This window comes from Cokeromyces recurvatus, assembly GCF_025118155.1.
Source record: "Cokeromyces recurvatus strain NRRL 2243 chromosome Unknown BX663scaffold_1, whole genome shotgun sequence".
In the NCBI taxonomy this organism is placed as follows: domain Eukaryota; kingdom Fungi; phylum Mucoromycota; class Mucoromycetes; order Mucorales; family Mucoraceae; genus Cokeromyces; species Cokeromyces recurvatus.
The window spans coordinates 1,820,389-1,845,356 of record NW_026251387.1 but is presented as its reverse complement, the minus strand read 5'-3'; the positions used below and the strand labels follow the sequence as shown (position 1 = coordinate 1,845,356).

At 30.5% G+C, this 24,968-nt stretch overlaps 10 protein-coding genes across 10 annotated transcripts; 4 read left to right on the top strand and 6 right to left on the bottom strand.

Moving 5' to 3' along the window:
- The first annotated feature begins 63 nt into the window (after window positions 1-63).
- Window positions 64-1,990, top strand: BX663DRAFT_539507 (uncharacterized protein). Its single transcript, XM_051530720.1, has 3 exons — window positions 64-80; window positions 251-1,462; window positions 1,544-1,990. The coding sequence occupies exons 2-3, from the start codon at window positions 270-272 to the stop codon at window positions 1,749-1,751; spliced, it is 1,401 nt and encodes a 466-aa protein (XP_051388156.1). The 5' UTR covers window positions 64-80; window positions 251-269; the 3' UTR covers window positions 1,752-1,990.
- BX663DRAFT_547786 (uncharacterized protein) lies at window positions 1,900-2,713 on the bottom strand (the record flags this gene model as incomplete). Its single annotated transcript, XM_051531036.1, has 3 exons — window positions 1,900-1,992; window positions 2,050-2,098; window positions 2,160-2,713. The coding sequence occupies 3 exons, from the start codon at window positions 2,711-2,713 to the stop codon at window positions 1,900-1,902; spliced, it is 696 nt and encodes a 231-aa protein (XP_051388155.1).
- A 275-nt stretch (window positions 2,714-2,988) lies between these two features.
- On the bottom strand, window positions 2,989-6,565 carry BX663DRAFT_493266 (uncharacterized protein). Its single transcript, XM_051525334.1, has one exon. The coding sequence runs from the start codon at window positions 6,427-6,429 to the stop codon at window positions 3,070-3,072; it is 3,360 nt and encodes a 1,119-aa protein (XP_051388154.1). The 5' UTR covers window positions 6,430-6,565; the 3' UTR covers window positions 2,989-3,069.
- A 21-nt stretch (window positions 6,566-6,586) lies between these two features.
- Window positions 6,587-8,230, bottom strand: BX663DRAFT_493263 (mitochondrial carrier domain-containing protein). Its single transcript, XM_051525333.1, has 4 exons — window positions 8,049-8,230; window positions 7,169-7,980; window positions 6,959-7,091; window positions 6,587-6,876 (listed from the first exon to the last, which is right to left on the bottom strand). Exons 1-3 carry the CDS (start codon window positions 8,181-8,183, stop codon window positions 7,022-7,024), a joined length of 1,017 nt encoding a protein of 338 aa, XP_051388153.1. The 5' UTR covers window positions 8,184-8,230; the 3' UTR covers window positions 6,587-6,876; window positions 6,959-7,021.
- Window positions 8,231-8,754: 524 nt separating this feature from the next.
- Window positions 8,755-12,851, top strand: BX663DRAFT_557329 (uncharacterized protein). The gene is made up of 7 exons (XM_051531760.1): window positions 8,755-9,013; window positions 9,086-9,526; window positions 9,631-9,859; window positions 9,929-10,486; window positions 10,535-10,972; window positions 11,028-12,228; window positions 12,286-12,851. Exons 1-7 carry the CDS (start codon window positions 8,964-8,966, stop codon window positions 12,810-12,812), a joined length of 3,444 nt encoding a protein of 1,147 aa, XP_051388152.1. The 5' UTR covers window positions 8,755-8,963; the 3' UTR covers window positions 12,813-12,851.
- Window positions 12,852-13,047: 196 nt separating this feature from the next.
- BX663DRAFT_493256 (mitochondrial pyruvate carrier) lies at window positions 13,048-13,734 on the bottom strand. Its single transcript, XM_051525332.1, has 4 exons — window positions 13,597-13,734; window positions 13,473-13,542; window positions 13,239-13,365; window positions 13,048-13,178 (listed from the first exon to the last, which is right to left on the bottom strand). Exons 1-4 carry the CDS (start codon window positions 13,702-13,704, stop codon window positions 13,118-13,120), a joined length of 366 nt encoding a protein of 121 aa, XP_051388151.1. The 5' UTR covers window positions 13,705-13,734; the 3' UTR covers window positions 13,048-13,117.
- Window positions 13,735-13,876: 142 nt separating this feature from the next.
- BX663DRAFT_493246 (uncharacterized protein) lies at window positions 13,877-15,798 on the bottom strand. The gene is made up of 5 exons (XM_051525331.1): window positions 15,166-15,798; window positions 14,443-15,007; window positions 14,229-14,364; window positions 14,045-14,173; window positions 13,877-13,979 (listed from the first exon to the last, which is right to left on the bottom strand). Exons 1-5 carry the CDS (start codon window positions 15,401-15,403, stop codon window positions 13,971-13,973), a joined length of 1,077 nt encoding a protein of 358 aa, XP_051388150.1. The 5' UTR covers window positions 15,404-15,798; the 3' UTR covers window positions 13,877-13,970.
- An 853-nt stretch (window positions 15,799-16,651) lies between these two features.
- Window positions 16,652-18,996, top strand: BX663DRAFT_482379 (ceramidase-domain-containing protein; the record flags this gene model as incomplete). The annotated part of the gene is made up of 11 exons (XM_051524424.1): window positions 16,652-16,839; window positions 16,899-17,008; window positions 17,065-17,394; window positions 17,693-17,744; window positions 17,820-17,835; window positions 17,963-18,072; window positions 18,153-18,201; window positions 18,263-18,426; window positions 18,514-18,702; window positions 18,779-18,791; window positions 18,853-18,996. 11 exons carry the CDS (start codon window positions 16,652-16,654, stop codon window positions 18,994-18,996), a joined length of 1,365 nt encoding a protein of 454 aa, XP_051388149.1.
- A 276-nt stretch (window positions 18,997-19,272) lies between these two features.
- BX663DRAFT_493206 (Gti1/Pac2 family-domain-containing protein) lies at window positions 19,273-20,606 on the top strand. Its single transcript, XM_051525330.1, has one exon. It carries the CDS (start codon window positions 19,321-19,323, stop codon window positions 20,209-20,211), a length of 891 nt encoding a protein of 296 aa, XP_051388148.1. The 5' UTR covers window positions 19,273-19,320; the 3' UTR covers window positions 20,212-20,606.
- Window positions 20,607-21,809: 1,203 nt separating this feature from the next.
- BX663DRAFT_446329 (phosphoenolpyruvate carboxykinase [ATP]) lies at window positions 21,810-23,853 on the bottom strand. The gene is made up of 3 exons (XM_051523683.1): window positions 23,682-23,853; window positions 23,036-23,590; window positions 21,810-22,932 (listed from the first exon to the last, which is right to left on the bottom strand). Exons 1-3 carry the CDS (start codon window positions 23,796-23,798, stop codon window positions 21,937-21,939), a joined length of 1,668 nt encoding a protein of 555 aa, XP_051388147.1. The 5' UTR covers window positions 23,799-23,853; the 3' UTR covers window positions 21,810-21,936.
- Between the last annotated feature and the right edge of the window lie 1,115 nt (window positions 23,854-24,968).

Genomic DNA, 24,968 nt, shown 5'->3' with positions numbered 1-24,968 from the left:
GCAGATGAAAAATGCTATGTGCTCATTTGGTCAACAAAAAAAAAAAAAAAAAATAATTATAATAAAAATTCAATTTTTTTTTAAACGTAATTATACCTTTCTTACTCCTTAAAAAACGTATAATAATAAAAAAAAAAAAAACTAAATACTCCGAATTATTAAAACCTTTTTTTCTCTCTATCTCCTTTTCTTCCATTCATTCATTTATCTTTTTTTTTTTTTTTTTTTTTTTTTTTTTTTTTTTTTTTTTCTAAAGGGAAAAAAAAAAGATGACTTGTAGCTATTGTCAATCAGACAAAACTGTTCACCTTTTACAACAAGAATTAAGCAAGAAAAATCAACAATTAAAACGACTAGAACTTGACTTGCAAACATTAAATCAAAAATATGTTGCTCAAATTGAACATGTAGGAAACGTTGAGCATGAAAAAGATTTAGTTGAACATGAATTAGAAGAGCTTAGTCGACATTTATTTGAGGAAGCAAATGCAATGGTTGCAGTCGAGAAGAAAGCACGTTGGAAGATAGAGAATGAATTAACACAAACAAAAGAACAACTCCTAGCAGAACAAACTCAACTCTCTGAATTAAGACAAAAATTATTAGCAACCGAACACCTTACCGAAGCTTCAAAAGATCCTGTTTTATGCCGAGAAAAAGATGACTTTCATCATAATTGTGATCATCCTACCTTGCATACAACACAATTAGATCTAGAGAATTTATACGGGATAAAACACATGAACAGTACAAGGAATACCATCTCGTATCAAAATGATTATAACAATGAACAGCAACAAAGAACTATCTCTATGCCACCTACACCTTCTAATTCAGATCATACGATTGCTATGAAAAAGAAAAAAAGAATAACCTCATCTGCTATTGATGGTATCCAACTAGAAACATTTAGAGAATATATTACTTTAGCATCTTCACAATCAATATCTACAAAGAAACTAAATCAAACACATTATATGAAATATTGTTTATCAGAAGATATTGAGCCTTGTCTAAGATTTGGATCACAATCAAAATTATCTGTAAAAAAAATGATAGATTATCTATCTAGACAGCCTTGTTTTATTGAACATGTACCTATTTCTCCTAATATTACAATCTCAAAGGAAATACCACAACAGCAATATAAACCAATATGGGAACGATTTTCATCGAGTGCAACCTCAACCAACTTAAAAAAGCCATTTATAATATCAGATATATGTTCTGCATGTGGGAGACATGCTAACCCTGAAAAATATATTAAATTAAATTATCAATTCAAGTTAGACGAACAAGATCATTGGCTACTGATTGACCAATATTGCCGTGATAGACTTGTTGCTGTTTGTGAGTTCTTTGTCTTTATTCGAAATATTCAAATGGGATTATATATGGATAGATCTATTGAAGACTTATACATTGAAAACATTAGGCTCAGATTACAAATGTTCTATTCTCGGTAAAATACAGTTCTCATAACAGTTAATTCAGCTTGATCTTTTTACTGACCTTTTTTTGTTCTTTTATTATTTATTTAAAGTATGGGTGCATTACCTGTTATCATGAGTGACTCAAATCATGCACTAGATCAAGCTAATAACGTAGCTAAACCAATATTAAAAGATGATATATATCTTTCAGATGGTTCAATATCTACTGGACCAAATACCCCTGAACAAAATATTATTTCTTCTCCTTCGCCTATTCATTCTGCTTGGACGCTGGAATCGTCTTCTTTTTCGACATAAATACTCTTCTTTAATATGCAGCAATAAATTTGTTTGTTTTTTTATTACTAATATTATTGTATTTACAGAACAGGAGATAGTGCTTTTTTTCCCCCTTTCCTTTCCTTTCCTTTCTCCTTTTTTTATTATTATTATTATTAAAACACACTTAAAGTAAAGGTAATGGTTCTCCTATACGTAAAATTGTTTGTAACCAACGTTCATCTTCTTCCCAAGGAATGCCACTTTCTAAAATGATTCCCTATTTTTTTCAAATATGAGTTTTTCTTTCTTTCTTTATTAACTTTAATAAACTTACATTTAAAACTGAACGTATAATAGACATTTGGTCCTTCTTATCATTTATACTAAAATATATCACTCAGTTAATTTACTTTATTATATGCCAAAAAAGTCATTTAAACTTACGCTTTCAAAAGCTCCATAGTTTCTGAATCTACTTTTTGATCTACTTTATGTCTTGATTTAAGTTGATTAACTTCTGATGTCAATTCTCTATTAACCTCATGTTGCTTTATAATCTGTCGCTGAAGTTGTGTTAATTCGGATTTTTTACTATCTAATTCATTTAATGTCTGCATAAATTGAACTACTAATTCATCACGTCGATTAATCTGTTCATGAGTTGATTGTTTTAATTGCATTTGCTGATGATCACTAGGTTTTGGATATAATGCTTCTATAGTAAAATACTGGCTGTTGATTGATTTTGTTAATGCCTCTTTATCTCGATTGAGTCTAGTGATGGAATCTAGATTATATTTTAATTCATCTATAGATCGTTTGTATTCTTCAATGCTTTCTTGGATATATTCTGTTGATATTGATTCAGGAATAACAACTTCTTTAACTGACTTTGATACGTTTTCATTATGTTCTAACTGTCTGATCCTTCTTTGTAACCAAATAATTTCCCTATGTGAATCTAGAATTTGCTTTTCCTTATTAGATAAAGAGTTCATATTTAAAGCGGACAAAAAAAAAAAAAAAAAAAAAGACTATTGTCTTGTCATTTATTTAATTTTTTTTTTTTTTCACTGCAAAAAAATTTTGGTTGCACATATAATCACGTTACTAATAGAAAAAGATACGCTAAAAAAAATAGATAACTTTAGTTGCATTCTATAGACATCAATGCTATTGTATATTGTTAACACTATTAACGATTTAATAGCTTTTAAGAGCGAAAAAAAAAAGATGATATATGATAATCAAAAAAAAAATATTCGAATCAATATTTGTTTTCTTTATAAATTGAACATTTATCTTAAATGATAATGCTATTTTTTATTTATTATTATAATATGCTCAAGAAATTTTAATACACTTCTAAAATGTAGGATTCCTTTTCCTTCCATTCCTCAATAAGAGCCGAAGCCGTAGTAGCATCTACACCACCGTATTTTGTAAGACCATGAACAACAGCATCTTTCACATCAGGAACAGGCCAAGTAGGACCACAAAGGTAAAAGTGCCCCTTCTTGTTCATCAAATAATCGCTCAACATCTCTGCATCTTCCATCATTTTGTGTTGAATATAGACTTTTTCTTTTTGATCACGAGAGAAGGCTAAACCGATGTGTGAAAGAACACCATCCGCATGATACGCTTCTAATTCTTCTCCATAAAGATATTCCATGGATCGATGACGGGAACCAAAATAAAGAACAACGGGGCCTACCTCTTTGCCTGCTAACTTGGCTAAATAACGCTCTTGAATAAAAGCACGGAAGGGGGCCATACCAGTACCAAGGCCAGCCATAATGACAGGTTGAGAGTCGAGAGGAGGAAGTTTCATAACTGAGGGTTTGATCGAAACAGTGACTTGATCACCAACATTCAATCTTGATAAATAACGAGTACACTGACCATGACGTTTCTTGCCCTTGACTTCCCAGTCAACAGCGACAACCAATAAATGAACAGCATGATTGTACATCTTTTGAGAGGATGCAATCGAGTAGTGACGAGGTTTGATGGGTGCAATAAGTTGAACAAGAACTTCAAGTGGAGGTTTAACAGAAATGAACTCACGTAAAAGATCTTCATAAGTTACGGTATCATCTACACGTTTCTTAAAGTCCTCTTTGCCTTCTGGTGAAATCAAATACAACAATTGCTCACGCTCTTTAGGATCAGTAGCATAAGCAGCAAGGGATTCGTAAAATTTCTTTGAGGGACGACCAAAGATGTCCAAGGTTTGACTAAACAATTGGAAAACAGAACGAACCTGTTCAGTGTCATCTTCATTTGTCTTGATAGAGATAACGTCATTGCCATTCAAACCATACCAATCCAAGAAATCCTGAACTTCCTGGTAATCATTATGACCATGAACACCAAGGGCATCACCAAGTTCATATCTGAGGTTTGATTCTGTAGTGTCAAATTCAATATGGAAAACGTTACGATCATAGCTCTCAGGTGTCAAACGTCGATTTTCACTGACACGAATTAGAAAAGTCTTTTCATGCAAGTCGGGGCGAATCTCTGTCTCGGTATGATATGCCTCATTAAACATGAAATGCCAAGCTGCCTTATGCCATCGATTTACGTTCACCTCAGCCGTATCATCTTCATTTTTGGCTACATCCTCTTGAGCATTCACCAAACGGTCTAAAGGAGTTGAGGGCAAGACATCATCACTTACCTCTAAAATTGTCCAAGGAGGTAATAATTCTACCTCTGTTAAGCCATCTTTGACTGAATTAACAACACGTGTGATCAAATCAGTTAGCGTGTACTTGGTCTCATCGAATTCAAGTTCCTCATAGAGAGCAGAGAGTTGATCAACCAAATATTGTTGTTGTTGTTGTTGAGATAAAATCAAAAATACGGCTTCCCAAATAAGGTGTGAAGACTTGATGTTCAACTCATGCTCTTGAGCAATACGTGAAGCATCCACCGTATAGAGTTTAGCATTGATGTGTGTTAATCCAAACTTGAATTCATTAGACAAGATACCTTCAAGTTCATCACCATGTTTCCAAGGACCATGAAGAACGATGGTAGCCCCTTGAGCAGCATTCGCCAAAGTATTATATTCACGGATTAGGCTGACATTATGAATTTCAATATAACGATGTGGAGCCGTCGTGAGAGGACCATAGGTAAGATGGGTTTGAGTGACAGGACCACCAAGACGATAAGCATCATGTCTAACACGAGCCTTCACATCAGGCTGAAGGGCCTCTAAAAGATGAGCATCATGAAGAGCAGCAGTCGCTGTATTATCCTTGACACTATCCCAGAAGATGGCGCTCCAGGCAGCATCACTCTTTTCAAGTGCAACCGTTTCATCTGAGATTGAATCACTAAAGGGCTCTGCAGCAAGATTAATGAAGTTTTCAAGTTCGGCTTCTTTGATAAGAGAGGGCAAATGCGTAGCATGGAGATGACTATAGTCAGACGCTTGTGCACTTACTAAACGAGGACGACGGTCATGAGCCAAGGAACCAAAACGGATTGAGGCAGCGATGTCTAGATATAATGGTCCATTGAAAGAGTAAAGCCCAGCACCTTCCTCGAGGACAACGACACGACGAACTGATTTGGGTAAGATGGTAATAAAGTCAGATTCAGACCAAGGACGGAAAACGCGAACACGAACAAGACCTACACTTGTCTTTAAATATTCTGTAGCACGTTGAACGGCTTGATCAATCGAGGCAGCAGTGGCATTCAAAGCCACCAACACAGTCTCTGCATCCTCGGCACCTGTATACTCAAATGGTTTATAATTAAATTGAGCAAGTAGGGTTTGAGTTGTTTTATAAGATTCAGTATAATAGGACGATAAAGATTGAACTGTATGATGAGGGGTAGCCCTTAACTGTGCCAATTGAACATAAGAAGTCAAATTCACTTTTTCAATTTGTTTTGCAGCAGTAACACCATTAAAGAAATGAATAACAGGTAAATGAACAGAGTGAGCAAGTAGATGAGCAACAATGGCCATATCATGTGCTTCTTGAGCATTTGCAGAAGATAATAAGATAGCACCCGTATTTCGGGCAGTAAGAACAGCATCTAGACTAGGAGAAGGAATAAGGTCTTGATCTACAGATTGAGCGGCAACATGAAAAACAACGGGTTGATGATTCAAAGCAAGAGCCTGTAAGTTAGGAATCATTGAGAGTAATGCCTGAGAAGTGGTCAAGACAGACACACTTTTCTCTTGAGAATCAGCAAGAACACCTTGAACAGCTTGAAGTGCACCAGCACGAGTCTCCATTTGAACCACTTTTACAAGTTGATGATTCACATTACGTACAGCAGAGGAGGCCCAATTTGATAATTCTTGACCAAGGGAATACTCATCAGAGGCCAAACCAGAATAGACAAAAACGATATCAGAGAGACCATAAGCAATGTAACTCACAGAATGATTTGCATCAAGTAATTTTACTTTAGAGTCTTCAGAATAAGGAGTTAAAAGATATTGAATAGCATTTCTAACTCTCGATTGTAACACTATAGTAGTTTCTTCATCGACAATAGTTACTTGACTTTCTGTAGTAGAAACAGCATCAATTTCTTTTTTCAATTCAGCTGTCACAGCTTTTACGAGATCAGGGGAAATATCGGTAATTATTTGTTCTTTATCATTAAGTACATTATTGGTAGGAAATGCTGCACTTTTTACAAGTGATGCAACTAAAGCAACTGAAGAAAACATTTGTTTTTTTAGTTTGTTATTACTATTTTCAATATATTTATAAATATATGAAAAAAAAGAAGCAAATTTAAAGGTATTTGTATTTTCTTTTTTTTTTAAAAAAAAAAAAAATATTAAGTTTCTAATGATTAAAAAGAAAAACTGACAGATTTTTTTTTTTTTTTTTAAAAAAAAAAAAATGGCATGTAATTTAGCAGGAAATTACCCATTCACGACAAACAAAAATTGCGCAATTGTTTCTCCGTCGTTGCTCATAACGATTTTGTTTTACAAATTGACGTGCAAGATCCAAATATCCTATTGGGCGACTGATTACCCTCCAATTTGAATTCTCCAAATGACTAACACATCAAGCAAATATTACATAATCATATAATAGATATTTTTTTTTTGTTTTTACAATGTGATACAAATAAGCAGTAAAGAAAAAGGGTAACATATTAAATTCTATTTTGAATATATGGACTATTAGTTTAGATGTATATATAAGTTATTATAAAAAAAATAAATAAATAATTATAAACTATACTCTCTATAGTCTTCTAATAAAAATATATTCTATATCGTACAAAAAAAAAAAAGAAGAAGAAGACTATGCTAAATGCTCGTTGTAAAGTTTTTTCAATTGCTCCATAAAGATAAACATAAGTGTAGTATGTGGACTACACACGATTATCAAAAAAAAAAATTAATATATGTACCGTAAACATATTTATATAAATATGTATGTATCCCTTACCCAATACGAAGATAATGTGCTAAAAATCCTTTATAAAGTCCTCGTACACCTTCGATTTTTACAAGCTTAACAAAACAATCGACTGGCCCATTATATAAGATACCTTTACCCGTTAAAGGATCAACGCCTTGATTATACATTCGAGTTGAAATTACATCAAATGGATTCATTGCCAAACAAACCAAAACTCCAGTAAACATGGATGTAGCAAAATGGGTACTTACTGTATCTGGTAATCCAAATCGATTAAGTAGGATATCCTTACCCATCATATAAGTAGGCATTTGAACAGCTGACCCAACACCTGCTCTTACCATCGCAGCATCAGCGCCACGATAAAGTCCTTTTATACCTTCTGTTTGATAAATATGTTTTAATGAGCTTAAAATAGATGCTTTATTCATAGATTCATGTTGATAACCAATTGATTTAAATACAGGTGAATACGATTGTCGACGTGTTTTGATAAGATAGAGCGGAGAACCCAGAGCAGCGCCAACTACACCTGCAAAAGCCCCAGAAAAGACACCAGCAGCCAAGATGCCACCATGATTACGATGAGTGGATGATATATTCAAGTTGAATAATTTTACTGTATAATTAAAAACAGGTTCATAGAGTCCTAAACGACTTCCATTTAAACAAATTTGATAAAAATAAGCTACACTTAAACCTCTTTGTGCACCACGAATTCCTTCATGTTGAAAGACTACTTTAAGTGCTTGAAAGCTATGCTGATAAGGTCTTGCAGATTCTGAAAGTGCACCTGCTCGAACTAATTCACCCTGCAATTGAAGCCGTGTCTTAACTACCTATACATGCGTCCCCCTTTTTTTTTAATACTGTTGTTTTCTTTATTATAGATTATACATAACTATACCTCCCAAGGATTTGTGAATGTAACTGCACCGCAAGCAGCAAGTCCACCAATAATAAACCCAATAGCAGTTTCTTTTGCTTTATTAACTTTAGTCATTTCAGCCTGTTGCTGTTGAATTACTGCTGTTGTTGACATGATGAGTAACCTGGAGATGAACAAGATGAAGAGACCAAAAAAAAAAAAAAAAAACGAAAGCTTCAAAAAAAAAAGACAAAGGCGGGGAAAATTACAACTTTATTTTTACTTAATTTAGAAGTCATGATCAAATGACCACTAAAGTCCATTAGGATTGTTCACACATTATATTGAATTATTTAATCATATAGTACAATTTAAAAAATATACATGAATTTTTTTATATATAAAAACAGTTTATTATTCATCATGTTAGATAGCTCAAATATTATTCGTAACAAACAAACAAAAAAGAGCTATTTATCATTCAACAGCAAAAAAAAAAAAAAGCTTAGTTATGTATTATAGTTTAACCGCTAATTATTCAAATAATGCTTTTATTGGACAATATTGTTCCTTGATAATGACCTCAATAGTCTCATGTGATTGGATAAGAATCATAAGTAGAAAAAGAATTAATGCAGATTATTATTTTGAGTGTTGTAAAATTAAGTCATATTGCCTTTTTTTTTTCTTGTTTTATCATTTTTTTTTCTTTTATCATAGTTATTCCTTTTCTTTATATTTATATTTATATTTATTATTTGTTACATAATTAAAAAAAAAAGAAAAATTTAAATAGTCAAAGCCAAGTCATATACATATACAACTTCATATTCATTCCTTTTTTTTAATTCGACATTCAATACATTTAAATTGAACTTTAGTACATTTCAAGATTAAAACCATAGTAAAGCAAGTATTACTAATTAACTATTCATTTACAAGGAATTGAACAAAATGGAATTCAATGTGTATAATGGAGTTCGAGCAGAACCCAAATTTTTGAGGTAAATATAAATTGTTCCTATTTATGAAAACCAGATTTTTTTTTCTTTTCTTTTCTTAAAATGATAACTTAGAGATCCTACTTCATTTGAGTCTATATCTTCTGGTATATCAAGATTGTCATCTTATGTTACATCAAACTTACAAAAAAGAAAACCCAGTTTGAGTATGTCTTCGTTTGATCCACACTATCATCAACAAAGAATGATTGAAGAAGTAGCATTACAACAAACAGATGCAATAACAGTAGACAATCATGGAGAAGAAGAAGATAATAGTAATATTGATAAAGTGACATTTGCTACATTTGAGAAAATAGAATATATTCGAGATAAAAGACCTTGTATCCTATCATGTTTAATATTAGGCTATCATGATGGGTTTCAAATATGGGATATAACTAATCCAGATAATGTACATGAAATATTTTCAGTCAAAGACAAGCATATATTTCATAATATAACTTTTATACATGTCTTGAATACGACTCAACAAGGGCCCATATTCGCTATTGTGTAAGAAAGAATGAAAGGAAAAAAAAAAAAAAGAAAAAAAGAGAAAAAAAAAGTTTATATGCCATTAGTGTAAATAATAATTGAAATTATTTGCTATTATTTAGATCTGAAGTGGTTAAGAGTCAAGCTGATAATACCTTAGATAGTCGTCATTCTTCCCTTAATGATGCTTCACAGTTACCAACATTGATGTCAAGTAATAAGTCATCTAAACTTATTATTTATTCTTTAAATTCACAATCTATCGTTAAGGAGATCCATAAATTTGGTGATGAAGATGATGATACAACACAAGTCACATGTATTAAAAGTAATTCCAAGGTCATTGTACTTGTAAAGTATATGTATTTATATAGCTTATGGTTACCTTTTATTTATTTTATTTCTTTTTTTTATTTCCAGGGCTGCGTTTCTCGTCAACGGCCGTCACTTCATTTTTTATCTATAAATGATTATAAACCAATTGCAAGTCCATTAATGGATATTTATCATGATCAGCAATATTTACAAGGTCCAATTTTTGCATTAGGATCAAGATTCATTGCTTATGCGACGAATGCTGCGGTATTGAATTCAGACCCCGTTATGACCACGAACTATTATTCACCTTCAACTTCCCATTATCATAAGACGGGCTTAAATGTATTTCAAGGAGAAAAGGATGTGAAAGGCGCTGCAAAGGGAATTGCAAAGGAAGTTGTGAGTGGAATGAAGACATTAGGTGAATTCGGGTTAAATACTCTTTCGAATTATTTTAATCCTCAGCAACAACAGCAACAGCAGCAGCAGCAACAACAACAACAACAACAACAGCAGCAGCAGCAGCAGCAATACAGTAATAATAATAGTCCAAATAATAGACGATTTAGTGTTTCACAACAAGATTTTATATATAATAATGGTAATACACCTATTCAAAATAATGCTGCTTCAATAAAGAAAATGATACCTTCAGGAATGGTAAAATCATATACATATGTGTATACAAACTCTAATTTTATGATATAGGTTATGATTCGAGATATTCTTAAATTGCCAAAGACACCTACAAGAAACTTATCTATATCAACTATAGCTCATTTTAGACCACATACTCATCCAGTTTCATGTCTCACTTTTAATCAAGCAGGAACTTTATTGATGTCAGCATCCAAACAAGGTCATACATTTCATATCTTTTCTATGTTAACACCTAACAATATGAATAGTACAAATGTATTCCATTTGTATAGTCTATCAAGAGGTATTACAGATGCACAAGTAGAAGATTGTCATTTTTCAATAGATTCTAATTGGTGTGCTATTAGTACAGCAAGAGGTACAACTCATGTATATGCTATTAATCCTTATGGTGGTAAACCTGAGATAACAGGACATGTTCATGGAAAAGTCAATAATCATCCTATATTATTCCATTCATCTTTATTCAAGAATAAACCAGTCAAGGTATAAAGTAGATATTTGATAGAGATGACAGCTAATTTTTTTTTTTTTTTTTTAGCCTACGCAATTAAATTCTGTTGTGCGAATTAAACAGAGAAGGAAAATGCCTGGATATAATTTATCAACGTCATCTCAAGATGATCTTCTTCTAAATAGTAATAAACAACAAGAATTCAATACTGGTTATTATTATCATCGACTGCCTCACTCTATCTCAAATCATCCTTCATTCACACCATCTCGATCTTCAACAAAGGAATCCTTATCTCGAGCTAAACTGACTACCACATTTGTTACCATGACAAGATATCCTTATTATTGTTTCATTCATAGTAACAATAATCCACTTTCTAATCATAGTAGTCATGGCTACCCTTCTTCAACTTCATTAGATGGGATGATGACGAATTATCAACCTATTGTTGGGACTCTAAAGCAACAAGCTAGTCAAATGTTATCTTCTTTTGGTTCTAATATGCTCTCATCCACGAATCCAACAGCACAAAATGTGATGACTAACGGCAATAGTAAATCACAAACAAATATCGTGAGTCAAAATACAAATAATGATAATGTACTCATGTTTGGATTTGATGAAGAATATGATGATATAATGACCAAGATGAATGATGGAGAAGAGATAGGATTTCAAGACCTTTATTCGTTTCATCCTGATGGTATTTTAACATTGCATCGATGTTGGATAGCCAAAAATATAATTAAAAAGAGAGAAAAGGGACGAAATATAGAAAAGTTAGACTTAACGATAAAAGAAGAAGACATAGCAGAATGGAGAGTAGCTCGTAGTTCAGATTGGGAAGAAGTAAAATGGATGATACCAACAGCTGATATTCTTGAACCATCATCTACCGAAGTTAAGAATAACTCGAGTCATAAAAAGAACAATAAAAAGAATAAGAAATTACCTGTCGTAGACAATGATCCAGTTACATTACAGCATAATGAAAAGAAAGTTAGATGGCTTTCAAATGCAGAAATTACAACTTATGGAGCAGCCTTAGCAGACGATCCACCTTTATGGACTCGACATCAATTTAGTTTTCAAACGTATCAACCTCATCAAAATTTAAAATCTTTACTTGATGCAACTATTATACCCAATACAGATACCATGATTTTGTTAAAGGGAATGCCTGAGCCAGTTTCAAGTCGAATTGATCGTGTCAGTAAAACAACAACACGAATAGCTAATCATCAAGTTGAAGAGAATATGGATGATGCTTTAGCTGAACTAGAAGGTAATCATTTAATTATATAAAGACATAAGCCATCTTATCATCCTATTCTTCTTTTAGATAATATATCCAAAGCTATGCAAACTTCATTTTCACCTTCAAGTCATCCATCATTAGATATTAGTCCAGCTACAAAATGGTTATCATCATCAAGTGTAAATAATAATGGATTATCTTCATCTCCTTCTTCTGCCTCGACTACACAAAAATCATTATCATTTTCGCCTTATTATATAGATAATAATAATAATAATCGAAATTCATCTATTTCATTTGAGGATGCTTATTTGATACATATGGGAAGTGGACCTAACATTGAGCCTTCCATGCTTGGAGTAATGGCTTTACCATCCCATCAAAATGATATTATGCAGCATAGTTCTTTAATACAATTTGACGACGACAACGACAACGACGATGAAGAAGAAGAAGAAGAAGAAAGGTTGAGTTTACAAGAAAGATCCAATGTATATTCTCCTGATGGAGATAATGAAGTTGCTTACCCTTACGAGTCTATTTTTGGTGATTTTCATTCACGACCATTGAACAATAATAATGACGATGATAATGTAGTTGCATCGTGGTAACTTTTATAAACAATTTTTCTTTTTTTTTTTTTTTTTTTTGCTATTTTTGGTACTGTACCTGTTATAAAAAGGGGCAGGGAGGAAAATAAACGAATACTCCTCATTCCTCTCCAAGAAAAAAAAATAAAACGGCACTTTTATTAACATTACTTGTTGTTTTCTATAATATAAGCTCTTCTTTTACTTTTCTATTTTATATTATTCAATTTACTACCACTACTGGGAAAAGTCGGGGATTTTTTTTTTTTTTTTTTTTTTTACACATAATAATGAAATTTATTTATTTCATTTATTTTTATACAGGATTACGCTTGCTTTTCTTCTAATAACTTTTGTTGTTGTTTATATTCATCAGACATACGATACCTAAAAAAAACAAAAAAAAACATTAAAATTTATTTTTATACATGAAAAGAAACAACTTACTTAAAGATACGACCGCATTGAAGAGTGCCTGTACCAAATACAAAAAGATTGACTGCAAATAAAGAATAATTCTTCGGAATAATAACCATGGAATAACGAGACCAAATAAGACCAGTCATCATTAAAGCTTTTTTTTTTTTTTTTTTTTTTTTTTTTTTTTTTTTTTTTTTTTTTTTTTTTTTTTTTTTTTTTACAAGTTAAACAAAAGTAACATCAAACCTATTTTATACTTACATAAATTTTGAGATAAACTCAACTTTTCAGCAGGACGTTGCATATCACCAATACCAGCAATAACTAAAGCCTAATATTTCCCTTTTTAGTACAATACATCCAAAATATGATTATTATTATTTACCCATTTCATAGCAGGTGCCCAAAAGTGAATAGTTTTGGGGCCAGCTGGTGAATCAAGAAATCTACGGAAAGCACTCTTTGTTACTGCTTGAGATGCTGCTGTTGACATTGTATCCCTTATAATAAAATAAATAAAGAAAGAAAGAAAGAAAATAAAAAATAAATAAAAAATAAATAAAAATAAATAAAAATAAATAAAAATAAATAAAAAATAAGAAAATAAAAAATAAAAAAAATAAATAAATATACAGATGTATAAAAATATAATAAAGAATATAAGTGGGGTATTAAAATTTTACGTAAGAAAGTCAGAATGTGTAATGTTGAATTAAAAGATGAAAAAATTTGATTGGATAAGAATAGTTCTTCTTCGTTTCAAATATTCTATTTTATTTATTTGTCAATAAGAAATCAGAAATTATTTTTTCCTTTTGTAGAGTGAAAATTACTTTTGAACATTCTTGTTTAATATGCTGTGTTTTATTGAATGTAGCCTGATATTGATCAAATTGTCTTGCATAGAATACACACTGTTCAATTCTATATCTTCTAACCAATCTATTGTATATTTTCCGTTGCTTATAGAGTATGAATCGTAAGTAAAGTAAGCATGTATACATACATAAAACTTACTTGCAGAGTAGACAAGACAGTCTCATCATAATGTGTTCTAATTACAAAATCATTAGGTAAAACCCATAAATCAGCACCTGCTAAATAAGTAGTATAAAGACACGATGCTAGATCGTCTTCAAATCTCTCTTCACACCTATTGTATGTTAAACAAAAAAAAATTTTTGAACATGTATATAAACACATATATACATATATGAATGCGTGTGTATACCATGGATGATTTAACCTTGAAAAGATATAAATAGGACCATACTGAGTATCATATGTTGGTACAAGATAAGGTTCTACTGCCTCTTTCCAATGTAAATAAGATGTAGGACCATGATTGAGTTCATAGTGTTCATCTAATAATCCTATTTTACCTTCCTCTACCCATTCAGTGATAGACTGCTTATCTATAGGTAAAGTAAGATTCTGCTGTTCATCAAATGTAAATCCAAATGTTGGAATAACGAGTACATTTCCTTCTTTTAATATAGATTGATGGTCTTTAAATGAATCTTTAATATGGGTTGTTATCCAAAGTATTGAAACAGGAATAAAGGCAATATAATCTGTACGACCAAATAAACGAGCCAGATTACGTGCTTGTTGATAACTCATTCTATTACTACTTGGATTCATATCAGGCTGAAGAACAAGATGAAGATCTACATGACGTTTTAGTATAGATGTCGTTTCATAGATGTGACGTATTTGTCTTAATTGTTGTCGTATATATTCATTATCCATCATCCCAGTTGTGGAAGGAACTAGTAATGTAGCTGAAATAGAGCCTGTATGTATATATATATGTGTATGGTATATATGTATATATTTTACTATGTATATTTGTATATATGTGTATGTATATTTGTATCTATGTGTATGGTATATATGTATATACTTTACTATGCTATCCACATAGTGCTATCTTTTGTCCTATTTACTTTACCTTGATAAAGTTCAGCTAGTTTTATTAAATGATTTAAATCTTTTGATTCTACTACAGTAGCTAATGTTAAAGTGTCATCTTGAACAGGTTTTATAGAAGCTGTAAACCAATAAGGACGAATGATAAGATTATTGTGATGATAATTAACAATCGAAGATGATTTACTAAATATTTTCGATAAAAGAAATTCAGGCAATAATTCATTTAAGGAAGACTCCTTCAGTTGTTGTCTTTCCATGAGTCTATGATCCCAATGCGTGGTAGAGTCTTCTTTATGTAAATATGAATAGAAGATAATAAAGTATGTTTATTTCATATTTTCAAACCTACCTGAATGATAGAATGATTTGAATAGATGCAATGTAGAGAGACAAAGACAGATCATAAGATAGGTCCAGCCTATGAGTTGAATAAATGACATATCAAGTAAATGCTTATAAAACCTGGTATTATCGTTATATTTGAGTCTATGAGTTGTAGTTGTCTTTTTATTTGAGAATCTACCATGTCGTTGCTTCCTTTTGTCTGGTGGTGGACATATCGTCGTTAAAGAAGGTCTACGTTGATAAAAGTTATTATCATAAAAGAATGTTGAATTATTCATTATTACAAGGAAGAAAGGAGAGAAATTTAAATGAATTTCTTTTACTTGCACACTGATTTAAAGTGGTTGTACAAGAAGGAAAACTTGATTTCCTCTAATAACAACACGTGTTGAAATTAAATGCTTTAGAAGAAGTACTTTATAGCATAAAGAAGAGTGACTTTACATAGTCAATGAATACAATCTATGTTCTTTAATTGTAATTATATAACCTTATCACTTGTTAATCTTTGCTTTCTTTTCATCTAGCGCTAAATACATATTTTAGTAACAAGTGTTTCTTCTTTTACTAGACTGCTTCAAATTAGTTAATATGATTAACTATCTTGAATTTAGTCAAATATAAGAGAATGTGTATACTAATATTACAACACTTAATAAATCACATGTTAATAATTCCATTCTTTTTTTTTTTCTTCTTCTTCTTTTTTTTTTCCTCCCCCCTAAAAAAAAATAAGCAGTTCAGACAATTTAAAGTTTATTAGAAATGTTCTTTGGCATTAGCTTTTTTTTTTTTTGACGACATTGTTCCAAGTAAACATATTGAATTTCTTCTCTTTAGAATGTTTCCCTTAAAGAAGAAGAAGAAGAAGAAAAAGGTGGCATTATTCAGTTTCTATATTTCTACCAGAAATAATGCATAATTCTTCTATCATATTAAATACCTAATCATATACAGCTTATATTGATTGTATTATTTTCAAAGTCAACTATGCTATACTTCTTATTATAATATTATTCGCCAAAAAAAAAAAAAATCCGACACATCATCAAAGTTACGCAAAATTCAGCAATAACGTGTGTGGGTGTCTGTTGTTGTTGTTGTTGTTATTATTATTATTATTATTATTATTTTTTTAAACTGTCCAATTAGATTATATCATGTTTATTCTATCAAAAAGAGTTAATTATAATGCGATATCGCTAAAGTACTTGTTTTTCAAGAGAAATAAGTTTATGTTAACAAAGATGAATGCATCCGAAACTTGCAGTTTACAAAGACCAACGCCTATTCTTTTATTAAATACAATTAAAACAGAGAATGAAAAAAGTCAACAGGAAAAAGCAGTGTAAGAGAAGAGATTTTTTTTTTATTTGTTCATAACAAGATATTGAAATAATAAATTAGAAAATGGTGGCAAACTCAATTTAGTAAAGAAGGTTATTCAACTATTTCCATTCTTATGTCTTTACCTGATGATAGTAAGGATAAGGAACCATTAAAGACTTGTTATGAGGGTAATGCATATTTATATGTGATAATATATTATTTCTAATTTATTTCATATGATAAGAATTGAAACAGGCAACTTCAGAACTTTCATTTTTTCCACCTTTAATGATTAGTTCAGGTGAAATAGCATGCCGTATTTCACAAAAATTTGTTTCCAACAAACCTGTTTCTGGCTTAATTATGTTAAAACATGAAAAATCCATTCATAGTTATTTGTTAAATAAGCTTTACCCTACAAGTGAGTTTGAACCTTACTTTCCAATTCTAATCATCTCCTCTTCTTCTTCTTGTTTACCTAATTTTCTAAATAATGATTGCGTCGATCATATTAAGCTTAATGAAGAAGATAAAAATGCTTTTAATCATGTAATCCAATGGATGGATAATATTGGTATGTAAATAGATAAAAAATAAAATAAAATAAACAATATTATTTGTGCCGATTGATCATGTTTTAATCGGCTGTCTGTCTTTCCGAATTCTCTCCTTTTTTTTTTCTTCCCCACTCTTTTATTTATAATCTTTTTTTCTTCTTACCCTTACCCTTACCCCTAACCCTTTAAGACTCTACCCTACCCTACCCTTGCTTCTTGCTTACCTAGCCTGCCTTTTTTTTTTCCTCTTCCTCTTTTTCTCTTTTTTTTTATTATTAACTATAAATTCAATTTATATGGCAATGCAACAAAAAGTAACAGATCAATCCATTGGTTTTTGGGGCCCAATTACAAGTTCAGTGGATTGGTAATAAAAGAGAGAGAGAGAGAGAAATAATCATTTCATATCTGTAATACATGTTGAATAATTATTTTGATTTAGGTGTGAAAAGAATTATGTACATTCATATTACATAGCAGAATTTTGGAATACAATTTCAGTAATTATATAATAATAGTTGTAAATAATGTACAAGTATATGTATGCATACACTATAAATATGTATATATATATATATATTTTAGAGTTTAGCTATGGTTGCGTTAGGTTTACTTGGCGTAGCACTTCATCATAAGTCACTTGGCTGGAAATTATCATTTAGTTATTTATTAATCGTCATTGTTGGTATTGGAAGGTAATAAAAGAGCATTACTCACATATTTACTTTTCCCCCCTTTTATATATATATATATATATTTAAATGATCTAATTTAGTATATTATTTCATGCAACTTTACAATTTCAGCATCAAATGTGGGATGAAGTAAGTCTATTATAATGCTTGTCGTCAACTATTATATTTTATATAAACGTGTATATAAAAGGTACCTATGGTATGGACTGCATGTTATCTTATGTGGGCTTTAATGAATGAGCATGGATATAATAATAAACTCTATACAATCGGTATTGCATTTTATTGTGTGTTTGCTACTTATGTTACAAGTGCGAATAAAGGAACAACTCAATTCTTTATGTTTCAAACATCGTAAAATATGAGAATTATTACACACATGAAGAAAGAAAGGAATCTGACATTCATTTTTTTTTTTTTTTTTTTTTTGTAATTTACTAGATTTGGTATAGTAATGTGGAGTGATCTTTATTTTGTACTGAAGATCTATAAAGATGTCAAAAACAAACAAATCATCAAGCTATTTCATCAAGGAGCATTATTTTTAATATTAGCCATTTCCGTATGGTTATTTGATTCTAATTTTTGTTTTATTTTTAATTATATTCCAAATCCTCAATTACATGCTTGGTAAGTTTATAATATTTTCAAAAAAAAAAAAAGTAAGTAAAAATAAAAGCATACTGACTATATTACGTAATAATAGGTGGCATATCTTAGTAAGTTTACCAGAAAAAAAAAAGAAAAAAAAAAGAACGTGTTAACATAGAGTTATTTTAGATGTGCATAAGTTTACATTATTTCTATGTTGCTTGTGGACATGAATCAGCTATAAGAGAAATCAAGGGAAAAGTGGAAATTGAATATTTTTTAAATTTAATCCCTTTCGTTCATGTAACAATGGATGAGAAAAAACAACAATAAAAAAAAATTATATCAGAAAAAAAAAATTTAAAAAAAAATTAAACTTTTTTTTGGGGGGGATGGAGGAGAATAAAAGGAGGCGAAAATAGAAAAATAGTTTCCTTTTTTGTAAAAAGCGGCAATACGCACATTACAAATTTTGCATTAATTTTAATATAGAAATTGTGACATAATGAAAAGTAATATAACTAAAAAAGAATAAAAGTTAAATAAATATATATAAATATTCATATATAAAAGATTTTTTTTTTATACTTTTTTATTTTATAATTATATTTTTTTTTTGAGTTCCTTAAATAATAATAATAAAAAAAGGGGTGTGAAATGGAAACGTTTATTGGATATATAAAAACACCTCAAGATGCACTTATTATATTTGAAGCTTGTAGAAGAGGCATGTTAAACAGAGTACAAAGACGATTAACATCAAAGGAACGTATCAGTATTCAATCCGGATCTGTATTTGCTTGGGATGAAAGAGAGGCTGGTATGAGACGTTGGACTGATGGACGTACATGGTCACCTAGTCGAGTCTTGGGTAGCTTCTTAACTTATAAAGAATTAGATACTAAACGAAGACCTCGTCGTCCTCCTTCTATTATTCCTGGTGTAAAGCATATACCATTTTCATATAAACATGATGGCTTAATTAAACAAAGCTTTTCTATCTGCACAACAACAAATCAAAAAATTCATCTCATCTCTTATTATACAAAAGCGGATGTTCTCTCAGGAAGATTAAAAAGACCTTCTGAAGACCCTCGATTAAGTTCAATTGATATTCCTCGAGGTTTATATCCAGAATTAAATCCTCTTGTCAATATTGCTTCACAAGATCAGTATCATCCTTTAATACAGCGTCATAATTCTATTGATTCTAACGGTGATCTCTCGACAACTTCTTCTGTATCTTCAACTTATTCTCTTCCTCCCTCATTAACCATTACTAACAATACTACTTCACCTTCTACATCAGAAGATGATTTTGAAACAACTTTATCACCTTTAAACACTACTATCCATCCTAAACAACAACAACAACAACAACAACAACAACAGGAACAGGAACATGTTCCTTTTACATCATCTTCCTTTTCTTCTACATCCTTATCTCAATATAATTTATTACCTATTCAAGATATTGCTTGGGAAAAATTACCATCAACAGAAGATATCCGACAATTAAATGCTCTTCGGGATTTAGTACGCATTTAAAATTTAAAACCAAGATATTATTAGACCCGTGTAGGCAACTCATATTATCAAATATTTATATTATGTAATTTATTATAAGTCCTTTGTTTATTGAATCATTTATATGCATATAAAGTATATACATTTAATTTTTTTTTCTCCTCCTTCCACCTCCTATCTACTCCCACTTTCCTCTCCTCCTCTTTCCTCCTCCCCCCCAAAAAAAAATAATAATATGCATATACATATATGTATATAATATATCTATATTATATCAGAGATACAAACTTCCTATTCTTTTTCATTCTTTTTTTTTGTATATTTATTTTATTTATATTGTAAATCATTATTTTTTATTTAATTTTTGCTGGCTTAAAAAGAATAAACATTAAAACCTATTATCATTATTATCGTTAATCTTATTATATGATAACAATAAGCTTTCTACTCTCTTTCTTTCTTTCTTTTCTTCTCTCTTTTTTGTACAGGGTTTGGGTTTTAAAAAATAAAAGTGAAACATATCAATAAACCAAGAAGAACTTAGTTTTACACATACAATAAAGTTTAACCCTTGAAAATATATAGTAATAATAAAATGGAAAAATATAGAGATCAAACATTTTAATCTGTTGATTTTTTGATTTTTGATTTTTGATTTTGATTTTGATTTTTTTTTATCATGATTTTTTATCGATTTTTCTTTTCTATTATCTCTTTCCTTTCCTTTTTTTTTGCTTTTATTTTATTGGTTTATAAAAGGATCTATAATTTTGTAGATTACCTTTTATGGAATATTCATTCAAAAAAGGTACATTCTAATATCTCACTACTTACTACCTGTTCTATAATAACAAAAAAGTTTGTTATTATTGCTGTTTCTCAATAATTAGAAACATTTTTTTTTTTTACAAACTTTAAACTGATATTCAACAAGGTTTCAGGTTTAATTGAAAAATAGTTTAAATTTAATGATGATTAATATGAATTTTTATTTGAAAAAAAAAGAAACCTTCTATTTCTATCGTAAGTACATCCCAGCCCCCACTTTTATTTTTAAAGTTAGGTTTTTTTTTTTAAAAAAAAAAAAATAGAGACGACCATGTGTTCTCGTTTATAAAAATATACTAAATTTTAATGATGGTATTTTGGCACATGCTACTACTACTACTAACTACTACTATTACTACTAATACTACTAATACTACTAATACTACTACTACTACTACTAACTACTACTACTGCTACTACTTCTTATCAATAGTAGTAGATATATGCATCTATAATATCAATTGATTTTATCGTATGTAAGAAATAACTCACTACTTTTTTTTTCCTTTTTTTTTCTTTATAACATTAAAGATTCTTTACCTCCCCCCCTTCAAGTTTATTTTATAATAGAGTCAAATAGTATATTTTTTTTTTCTATTTTCTAAAATTCATTTTAGACTTTTATATCTTCCACGTTTTTATTTTATTTTATTTTTAGTATATTTTTTTTAAAAAAAAAGTGAGAAAGAATGATGGTTTTTTTTTTTTTTTTTTTGAAACAAAAGTTTTATGTCTGCATATTATATATAAAAAAAAATTGTTTATTATTAGAATAGTAATAATATAATGTGGTGGAAATAGAGAGAAAAAAAAAAAGAAAAAAAAAAAGGCTGCTAATAAACTATAATACATTTTAGATAATTGAAAAAAAAAAAGAAATGCCTGTTTCTACATAAAGTAGTATACAACTATTTAGATTTAAATCTTAGGACCAGCAGCTAAAGTTTTGGGATCGGCTTGATCTTCATAAGTCTTAAAGTTTTGAACAAACATGTTAGCAACATTACGAAGAGAGGCATCGAATTCTTTACTAGTTCCCTGCCAGGCAGTCTTGGGATTCAAAAGTTCAGAGGGGACATTAGTGACAGTCTTGGGAATACTTAAATTAAAGATTTCCAATTTATCAAATTTAGCATTGGCCAATTCACCACTATGAATAGCATCCAAGATAGCACGGGTGTACTTTAAGGGACAACGCTTAGCACCATTTGCAGCAGATCCACCAATCCAACCCGTATTAATCAACCAGGCATCTGCTTTATGACTAGACATCTTTTCTGCCAACATGGTAGCATAACGTTGAGGATGAAGAACAAGGAAAGGTGCACCAAAGCAAGCAGAGAAAGTGGCTTGAGGTTCCAAGATACCATCTTCAGTACCTGGTACCTTGGTGGTGTAGCCAGAAATAAAGTGATACATGGCTTGTTCAGCAGTTAACTTGGAGACAGGAGGAAGGACGCCAAAGGCATCACACGTCAACAAGATAATATTCTTAGGATGTCCTCCCATACAAGGTATCTTGGCATTAGGGATATGATAGATGGGATAAGCACAACGTGTGTTCTCTGTCAAGAAATCATCTGAATAATCTACTTCACGTGTTTCTTCATCAAGGACAACATTTTCAAGGATAGAACCAAATCGAATGGCATTGAAAATATCAGGTTCCTTTTCAGCTGAAAGATCGATACATTTAGCATAACAACCACCTTCAATATTGAAGATACCATTATCGGACCAACAGTGCTCATCATCGCCGATTAATTGACGTTTAGGATCAGCCGAGAGTGTGGTCTTACCGGTACCTGAAAGACCAAAGAAGAGAGATACATCTCCATTGGGACCTTCATTAGCTGATGAGTGAAGTGAAAGAACACCTGCCTTGGGCATTAAATAATGCATTACAGTAAAGATCTAATATCCGAAATAAATAAGCAAATAAAATAAAATTAATAAGATAAATAAATAAATAAATATTTTTTGTTTGGTTTAATAATATTTAATTTATTCTACTTACACCCTTCTTCATTTCACCAGCATATTCAGAACCAAGGATAACCATTTCATTACGCTTAAAGTTGACAGAGACGGAGGTGGTAGAAGTCATGCCAGTTGTATAACGATTGGCGGGGAATTCACCAGCATTAAAGATAGTGAAATCAGGAGTACCGAATTCTTCAAGTTCTTCTTCAGTTGGACGAATCAACATGTTACGCATGAACAAGAGATGATAAGCACGAGAAGCGACAACACGTACCTTAATACGATACTTGGGATCCCAACCTGCAAAACCATCAAATACATACAAACGAGGACGAGTATTAAGATAATCAATAGCACGTTCACGATTAATCAGAAAGACTTTTTCACTGATGGGTGTATTCACAGGTCCCCACCAAATATCCTTATCAGATGTCTCTTCTTTAACAATACGTTTATCCTTGGGGGATCGACCTGTCTTCTTACCAGAATAAGCACAAAGAGCACCAGCAGATGAAATCACAGTACCTTGTTCATAAGTTAATGCTTGTTCATAAAGAACAGCTACAGAAGGATTACGCATGATTGTAACCTTTTATAAAAAAAAATAATTCTTGTTTAGTTCTCCCTCTCTCTTTTTTTTTTATTTGTCTTCACATCCTTTAATATAAAAAACTATATACCTTATCATAGTCAATACCAGCATATTCATGAAGGTCTTCTTCTACTTTGGTATGAGTAGAATTAGCACTAGAGGGTCTATAACCAGTGTAAGGAGATCCAGGTCTTGATGAAACCATTTTGTTTTCTTAAAAAAAATATATGTATATGAAATAAATAAAATTAAAAGAATACAAAAAAAAAAAAAAAAAATAATAATAATAAAGAGAAGGAAAAAAAAAGAGAAGCCCTTTTATATAATTCTTTCCTCGGAACAATCGGGAAAAACTGTTAAGTATAATTTCGTACACATATAAGGGCATACATAGAGTACACATCTATTTTTTTTTTTTTTTTTTTTTTTTTTTTTTTTTTTTTTTTTTTTTACTTAGTACTGGAATATGATGTGAAAGGTTCTATAGTGCTTGTGAAGAAAGTAGCATATTTTAATGTCCGCATCTTCCGAGCTATATGAATAATGTGAAAATTAGACATAGGCATTCGTTGTTTGCACGGAATATGACGGAAGGTTGCTATACATGACCTATTCCTTTTGTCCGACTTTCTCCTTCTTACATTATGATGAGCGTCTTCTTTTTTATGTATTTATGAAATCATATTTTTTTTTTATGCATCTTTCATATATGATATTTTAAAATGCATAAATTTATGTTAGAGATCTTATTGTTATGGGGATTTATTTATTTATGTTCATTATTGCCTCTTTTTTTTTTCTTCTATTTGTTGCCATCTCAACTATGCTAATTCTATATTCCCCACATTTTAAAACTACCAATTAAAATTTACCTTAAAAAGTATATTATTCGAAATTAAAAGACAATCTGGGGGTTAAAACTCAGATACTTAAATTATTTATATAATTTTGTACTATTCTAAATATTATTGTTAACAAAGAAATAAAGGAGTAGTAGTAATAATAGTAGTAGCAGTAGTAATAGTAGTAGTACTATAGTTTTTCTTCATATGAGTCTCGGTAACTGAAGCATGCATAATTCTACAACGTAGCACGATTTACTAGTTATGTAAAAGAAAGATGTTGTTAACAAAGTTCTGAAGAACAAACAACTCTGGGTGGTGTACCTTTAAATCTGCTTCCAGCTAAAAAAAAAAAAAAAACGCAGTGTCTGCACCTTATACATATATATGTGTATGTATAATTTAAGAACATGCAATGGTTATATATAAACATTCATAATTAAGAAAAGTTTACTATTTAATCTATACATTCTTTCAATTAATTGAATCATTATATAATATAAACTAACATTATTATAAGCTTATTATTGGAT

Coding starts and splice junctions, on each gene's coding strand:
- BX663DRAFT_539507 (XM_051530720.1), top strand. CDS start 270: ATGACTTGTAGCTATTGTCAATCAGACAAAACTGTTCACCTTTTACAA. Junction 1,463..1,543: donor TTACAAATGTTCTATTCTCG/GTAAAATACAGT, acceptor ATTTATTTAAAG/TATGGGTGCATTACCTGTTA.
- BX663DRAFT_493266 (XM_051525334.1), bottom strand. CDS start 6,429: ATGTTTTCTTCAGTTGCTTTAGTTGCATCACTTGTAAAAAGTGCAGCA.
- BX663DRAFT_493263 (XM_051525333.1), bottom strand. CDS start 8,183: ATGTCAACAACAGCAGTAATTCAACAGCAACAGGCTGAAATGACTAAA. Junction 7,981..8,048: donor CATTCACAAATCCTTGGGAG/GTATAGTTATGT, acceptor ACGCATGTATAG/GTAGTTAAGACACGGCTTCA. Junction 7,092..7,168: donor GCACATTATCTTCGTATTGG/GTAAGGGATACA, acceptor AATCGTGTGTAG/TCCACATACTACACTTATGT.
- BX663DRAFT_557329 (XM_051531760.1), top strand. CDS start 8,964: ATGGAATTCAATGTGTATAATGGAGTTCGAGCAGAACCCAAATTTTTG. Junction 9,860..9,928: donor ATTCCAAGGTCATTGTACTT/GTAAAGTATATG, acceptor TTTTATTTCCAG/GGCTGCGTTTCTCGTCAACG. Junction 10,487..10,534: donor AAATGATACCTTCAGGAATG/GTAAAATCATAT, acceptor TTTATGATATAG/GTTATGATTCGAGATATTCT.
- BX663DRAFT_493256 (XM_051525332.1), bottom strand. CDS start 13,704: ATGTCAACAGCAGCATCTCAAGCAGTAACAAAGAGTGCTTTCCGTAGA. Junction 13,366..13,472: donor GAGTTTATCTCAAAATTTAT/GTAAGTATAAAA, acceptor AAAAAAAAAAAG/CTTTAATGATGACTGGTCTT. Junction 13,179..13,238: donor CAATGCGGTCGTATCTTTAA/GTAAGTTGTTTC, acceptor TGTTTTTTTTAG/GTATCGTATGTCTGATGAAT.
- BX663DRAFT_493246 (XM_051525331.1), bottom strand. CDS start 15,403: ATGGAAAGACAACAACTGAAGGAGTCTTCCTTAAATGAATTATTGCCT. Junction 14,365..14,442: donor TCAAGGTTAAATCATCCATG/GTATACACACGC, acceptor AACATACAATAG/GTGTGAAGAGAGATTTGAAG. Junction 14,174..14,228: donor CTGTCTTGTCTACTCTGCAA/GTAAGTTTTATG, acceptor ATACTCTATAAG/CAACGGAAAATATACAATAG.
- BX663DRAFT_493206 (XM_051525330.1), top strand. CDS start 19,321: ATGGAAACGTTTATTGGATATATAAAAACACCTCAAGATGCACTTATT.
- BX663DRAFT_446329 (XM_051523683.1), bottom strand. CDS start 23,798: ATGGTTTCATCAAGACCTGGATCTCCTTACACTGGTTATAGACCCTCT. Junction 23,591..23,681: donor CTGGTATTGACTATGATAAG/GTATATAGTTTT, acceptor TTTTTATAAAAG/GTTACAATCATGCGTAATCC. Junction 22,933..23,035: donor CTGGTGAAATGAAGAAGGGT/GTAAGTAGAATA, acceptor TTCGGATATTAG/ATCTTTACTGTAATGCATTA.